The 7,058-nt window shown below is 38.2% G+C and overlaps 1 protein-coding gene across 7 annotated transcripts in view; it reads right to left on the bottom strand.

Annotated features, from left to right (window-relative positions):
• ETV1 (ETS variant transcription factor 1) overlaps positions 1-7,058 on the bottom strand; it is a 99,783-nt gene that overhangs the window by 7,938 nt on the left and 84,787 nt on the right. For all 7 annotated transcript variants that reach the window (XM_023215879.2, XM_023215878.1, XM_023215880.1 and 4 more), the window contains one exon: positions 2,697-2,798. In XM_023215879.2, the coding sequence (XP_023071647.1) occupies positions 2,697-2,798 (102 nt within the window). The remainder of the gene's footprint in view (positions 1-2,696; positions 2,799-7,058) is intronic.

Below are 7,058 nucleotides of genomic sequence, written 5' to 3'. Positions count from 1 at the left end.
TCCTTCCTTCCTTCCTTCCTTCCTTCCTTCCTTCCTTCCTTCCTTCCATCCATCCTCCCTCCCTCCCTCCCTCCTTCCTTCCTTCCTTTTTCTTTTTTTTGAAACAAAGTCTTCGCTCTGTTATCCAGGCTGGAGTGCAGTGGCATGATCTTGGCTCACTGCAAGCTCCGCCTCCCAGATTCATGCCATTCTCCTGCCTCAGCCTCCCAAGTATGGGACTACAGGCACCCGCTACCATGCCAGGCTAATTTTTTGTATTTTTTGGTAGAGACGGGGTTTCACCATGTTAGCCAGGATGGTCTCGATCTCCTGACCTTGTGATCTGCCTACCTCAGCCTCTCAAAGTGCTGGGATTACAGGCGTGAGCCACCACGCCCGGCCAACAGCTTGCCCTTTCTTACATTATACAGTGACACCCCAAAAGGTCTATCACATTGCACTTTCCTGTATTTGCTGATTAATGAGTTGTAAATAGTTTCCTCTGACAGTTACAGCCTAATGAGGAAAAACGTGAGGAGCAACAACACTTTAATCCATCATTCAGTATCTATGCCACCATTATTCGATAGCATTTTGCTTTATTAATTTATTAAAAGAAAACACACATAAATGTGATATGGGGTACAAGGATGAATAAAGAGGAATATGGAAGTGGTGATACTAGTAACAAGTTTGAATACATTTGAGAATATTTAAGACCAGGCATGACAGCCTAGAGATACCCTGTCTACCACTGTATGTAAAAGCTGAGTCGTAATTAGGGGTCTCATAATAATTTTTAGTTCTCTGCAAATGCTCCCTTTAATAAGAGACTTGATGGTCAAGAGAGATACACCAAATATGCCTTGGCTTACACTGACTTCAGGAGATGAGATGAACTGAAGCTACCCTTTATTGGAGACTCTTACTGTGCCAGTTACAATGTAAAGTATGTCAAGCACATTATTTCATTTAGTAATCACAGCAACTTTAATGAGGTAAGAATATCACCACTTACTAGGAAAATAATCTGTTCAAGAATGTAATCTGGTGAGAGGCTTGCATTCAAACCTAATTCCTGACTGCCTTATCTGTTACTACTGTGCAATACTGCCCAGGGACACTGCTGAGCACCATCTGTGACAGCCCAGGTGACGTGCCCCTGCATTAGGAGGATGGTGGTGAAAAAAAGGAATGGAACGTATTTGAAGGATCTGACTACCAAAAAGTAGTTAAGAGAAAGGGAGGAATTAGAAATGACCCCAAGGTTGAGATGAGAAAGACAGGAGGAGCAGGTAGTGAACAGTGACATATTTTGAAGGCGTGATTCAGAAAACAGGAAGCAACTGAAAATGGAAGTCAGCGTTTTCTTTTAAGGATCATGGAAGTTCTAACATGTGAGCTAGCAAATTCTACAGCATTAAGATAATAAGCCTCTTGTTAATAGACAATGTTCGAGGAAAGTCAACAGTGCTATTTTTCGCTGCTCTAATAAGCCTCATGTAGCAACTGGTCTAGTTTTTCTCAGTATAACTATGATGACATAAAAATATGCCCAACCTATAACACGTAACTATGTTTACAAACCCTCAAGTAAACAAACAATACAAAATAACACTATAACGTTCACAATAGGTAAATCATAAACTTGGTTCATAGTCAAAGCAATTAGATTTCCGTACACATGCAAAGCTAAAGGGTGTAATAAAAACAAATATCCATGTTTTATTTACCTTCATTCATTTATTTATTCCTTTCTTCAAAAATTTTATATTTTAAGTGTAATTCACTTGTTTTATCTCTACTCTTTTTTAAAAAGTTACTTTTGGCCACATGCATTGGCTCATGCTTGTAATCCTAGCCCCTTGGAGGCCAAGGCAGGCAGATCACCTGAGTTCAGGAGTTCAAGACCAGCCTGGCCAATATGGCGAAATGCCATCTCTACTAAAAAGACAAAAATAAGCTGGGCGTGGTGGTGCGCGTCTGTAGTCCCAGCAACTCAGGAGGCTGAGGCAGGAGAATTGCTTGAACCTGGGAGACAGAGGTTGCAGTGAATCAAGATCATGCCACTGCACTCCAACCTAGACGACAGAGCTAGAATCTGTCTCAAAACAAACAAACAAACAAAAAACTACTTTCACATATTATGGGAAGCTCATTTGAAATAAAATATATTGAACTTCCACCAACCAAATAAGATCAAATGTTCACTTTTTAATGAATGGTTTAGGATGTCAAACTATCAGATGATAAAACTAGGTAAGATTTGAGGTAAGGAAAAAAATGTTTTTACAAATGAGAAAAAGAAATGTCTGTTTTAAGAATCAAAACAAGAAAAAAGTACAAATTTATTCTAAGATTCTTTATTGCTACAAACAAAAGCATTTCAAACTCATATAATTGTGGACAATGCACAATAAAAACTTCTGAAGACAGATGTGATATTAATACTAAAACAACCTTTTTTAACCATGTGCAGCAAAGCAGGACCTTCCAGAAAGCCTATTATTTTGTATATAATATCGCTACACATTTGTCTACAATGTCTATGCATTTATACATAGAAAGGCTTGTAATACCAAAACCAAGAGCTAAGCATTTGTTAAAATGAGTGAAAACCTTGCTTCAGCAATGCAATGATATGTGGCGTTTAAAGTATGACGTGCAGATTAATGTGCAACATTTCAATGAATTTTAATGCTGTATTAGCTGCTCACCTTTTGCATAATTCCTTTCTCATAGTAATAGCGGAGTGAACGGCTAAGTTTATCATAGTTCATAGCTGGCCTGTTTTTCTGAATGCCCCAGCGTCGGGCCACCTGCCGCCAAAAAAGAATTACATTGTAGTGTTAAGTATTAACTTATCAGCATATTTCACAAAAATTAATTAACTAATTACTTCCAAACCCACAAAAATGTCCAAGTCAAGGATATAAGCAAAGTACCAAAAGCTATCGTAATCTGGATTTCCAGTGTCCTGGTTTGCCTTTTTTTTTTTTTTTTTTTTGAGATGGAGTCTTGCTCTGTCACCCAGACTGGGAGTGCAGTGGTGTGATCTTGGCTTACTGCAACCTCCGCCTCCCGGGTTCAAGCAATTCTCCTGCCTCAGCCTTCTGAGTAGCTGGGATTACAGGTGGGCCCCACCATGCCTGGCTAATTTTTGTAATTTTAGTAGAGATGGGTTTCACCATGTTGGTCAGGCTGGTCTCGAACTCCTGACCTCAAGTGATCCACTCACCTTGGCCTCCCAATGCAGGTGTGAGCTACTGCGTCTGGCCTGGTTTGCATTTTAAACCAGGCGTGCAGTGATCCTACTGAAGCACCACAATGGAATTATTGGTCACTATTGTTTTGGATACAAAATTAAATGAAAATAAGGAAATGTTTCACAACAGGAATGAACAAGTTACAGTTCACCAAAATAAGGCATGTTTTTCATTCTGAGATATACTGTCTGTTTTATCCTTCTTGGTTTTTCAGACAAAAACTATGGATAAAGAGTAGCTTAGTGATCTCCTTGTAAACGTGTTTTACTGAGGTTATGATAAGCCAAAGGAAAAAAGATACCCTGCTCTATACTATGTGAAAGAGTGAACAAGTGACAATGTGTGTAGCAGAGGAAACAGTATACAAATTAATAAATCGACTGCAAATACTTTTTATTGCCTAAAGCAGCAGCAGAATAAAACTGTGGGCAATACTAAACTGATGAATTAAGCATTCATTTAGAGAACAGTAATTGGATGCTAAATTTAAGAAGGAAGTGGAAAAGGTCACCATGTATATGAGTCCGCAAACAAAAATCTCTAAAGCAGAATGTCTACTCTGTTGTTTAGTAAAAAATCTCAGAGCTTTTTATTTTGTGGCTTTGGAGGAGCAATGTATCTAAGAGTTCTTCAATAGAGTTTTTAAAAAATCCTCTCTCCTCAATGTATATATATCCCTACCTCATCACCACCCCAGGCTAGCCAAAGCAGTATACAGAATAGTGTAGCTTGCTTTTGCTACCCCAGCTAAAATCACTCTCTCATTAATTTCCGCTTTTTATTAGTCTGAGCAGAAACTGCAGCTGCCATGCAAACCTAGGCAACCGCAAGAGGACATTATCTAATAGGGTTAGGGAGTGCCTTCATTTCCATAAAATTCCAAGTTGTTGCTATGTCACATATACTAAAATAGAATGCTTTTCAAAGAGATCATTCTGTCTCTCTTCGCTTTATTAGTAATAACCTTTCTCCAAGGCTGTGTTTTTTCTTTTCTTTTAGAAATACTGATTCTAGCTATTTTCTCTCTCCGTAATTTTTATTCTCTGAGTGAAGACATAAAGTACTTTAATGACATGCATCAGTATGCTTTTTTAAGAGTAGAGAGATGTGATGTAACAGGGACAACATAATATATCCCAGCAGATAATCACAGTGGCAGGTACATCTTAATTTTCCAAAGATAAACTTCATTTTAATGTAAATCTTCTGAGCAGTAGTGAATTGAAAAGGGGGTGGGGGGCCTGGAGGGGAAGGCAATAAGAAATGAAAGCATTTTCTAAAGAATATTTCATTCAAAAACCTAACTGTGGACATCAGTGAACTTTTAATAGGCATAGCAGCCGAACAACATGCGAACCTGGAGGGGATGTGAAAATAAAGTATTAGTATCTCCTTAAACAATAATTTCTGAATCCTTATTCATTTATAAATGATTATTTCCTAGAAACTCACCAGGATGCACCTAGAAAATAAAATACTCGCCACAACTTTTAGACAATGTTGTGGAGGTCTCTAGGGAGAGAAATATGATTTTCAAAAATACCACAGAGTTTGATGCTTATCATGCCGGTTCACTCTCAGTATCATGGGTATTAGTGGACATTTAAAAACAATAAAATGTATTCTTAGAGTTGTTTTCGTGTGATATTCCTAGTAAAGTTGAGGTAAATGGGAGAGAGCAATATGCTTAAGAGATGCAGACAAGACAAAAGTTTTAAATTAACAGCATAAATAATTCCAGGCCAGGTAGACCAACCACCAACTGAGAAAGTTCATTCAGCGTTCACATATGACCCACCAATCGCCACCATATCCAACACCACTCAAAGTCAAGGCATAATTTCCAACATGGAGTGGGAAAAATGGTGGGAAAACTTCCAGTGACTTCCTTATAATACACCTTCAAATGAAAACTTAAGTTGTTAGCGAAGAGAGTAAAAAGATGATAGCACTATGGCATTCACTCTTATTGTCAAATAAATTACATAAGACAATGTAATAGTTCAAGCATTATTCAACTTATTTTAAAATATCATGGTCGAATATGTAACATTGAACCTGAAAACAACAATCAGGGCCTGGCTATCAGACTTCCTGGTAACTCTTCCAGCTCAACAAGCTTCAACTTCATCAAAAGACTTTTATACTGAGTCTTATAGATGACTTACTATGTTAATAATTATTTCCTGGCCAGGCACTGTGGCTCACACTTATAATCCTAGCACTCTGGGAGGCTGAGGTGGGCAGATCACCTGAGGTCAGGAGTTCAAGACCACCCTGGCCAACATAGTGAAACCCTGTCCCTACTAAAATTACAAAAATTAGCTGGGTGTGGTGGTGCACACCTGAAGTCCCAGCTACTGGGGAGGCTGATGCAGGAGAATCACTTGAACCCAGGAAGCAGAGTTTGCAGTGAGCCAAGATCGCACCACTGCACTCCAACCTGGGTGACAGAGTGAGATTCCATCTCAAAAAAAAAAAAAAAAAATTGTTTCCTGGAACAATTCCCTAGGAGTCAATGACTAATCCAAAAATAACATTTCATTATCTCAAATATCTCAGAAAAAGAGACTTTAAAGATCATGTGTTTTCTAAAGTTACCCTAAACACATTGAGCAGATAATCTGTGCAGGTCTGGAGTCTCACTCAATATCATTTTAAACTGCAAGTTGAAATATAACGAAATGGAACCCATCAGTAATTCCAATAAGATGGCTTCAGGGACATCTTTCACGGATTGTGCTGACACAGGCACCCAATGAGCTGCTAGGCAGTAGAGGGAACAGGGTGACCACAGGTCACACAGACAAGAAATTTCACAAACCCTTTCCAAAGAAGAAATTTAAACAAGACCCTACAGTCATTGCCTGATGGAAGTAATAGCAACAGTCAGCAATGCAGCAATCAGATACGGGATGTTTCATTTTGAACAAAAGCCTTAGGAGACATTCAGTGCTTATTGCACAATTCCCATTGAGTTAGTTATTATTTGGAAATGCTCTACTGACTCTGAATTATCCAGCCTCCTTTTAACTTTATGAGGCTGCTACAGAAAAGTTGTCTAAATGTCAGTCTGTTGTATGGAACAGATGTAATTCTACTTCTTCCCTCCATTTAAAAATCAAAATAACTCAGAATTTGATGAAACTTAATGGTCATCTGGTCAAATCTCCTACTTATTCAAATCTGAACATCATAAAAGTCAACAGTTGCTACATAAAAAGCTTAATCATTTGCAAAAGAATTTTTCTTCTTCTGAGTGGATCAAGAAATACTGGCATAATTCAGTAATGTTCCCTACCTTAACAAATATATGGCAAGAACAACAACAACAACAAAAACCTCTGCTCAGTTTATTTTAATCACAGGTGGAGGGAAATAACTGTTTAACTGATACAAATCCCTGTTGAATGTGCTCAGTTCCAGCATGAACCAACTCTTGCAGTGATTATTAACATCTTCCATGAGGTGAAGAGCACACACTCCCATCATGAGAAAGGGCTTTCAAATTACTTTGTTAAATGCTTCTAGTCTCAATTTGTTGAGTGCTTAACATTTTTGTGGTTCTTTCACTCACATCATTTAAGTGTGTCCATGAAAAACTAATCTTCTTTGACAGCTAAGTTAATTTTAAACACACTACAGCATTCAAACACCCAAACATCATCCTAGATAATGAGAATTTTCAAATACCGACATTGAGTCTTCTGTGTGTGCGTGCTTGATGTGGGGCAAGGGAGATACCGCAAAACTAACCCTCTAGTGTTACTAAAGTATTGATAGGAGACTTAACTGAAGGAGACTTAACTGTTC

Source organism: Piliocolobus tephrosceles, chromosome 8 (genome assembly GCF_002776525.5).
Source record: "Piliocolobus tephrosceles isolate RC106 chromosome 8, ASM277652v3, whole genome shotgun sequence".
NCBI classification, from domain to species: domain Eukaryota; kingdom Metazoa; phylum Chordata; class Mammalia; order Primates; family Cercopithecidae; genus Piliocolobus; species Piliocolobus tephrosceles.
This window is presented reverse-complemented; position numbering and strand designations above follow the sequence as displayed.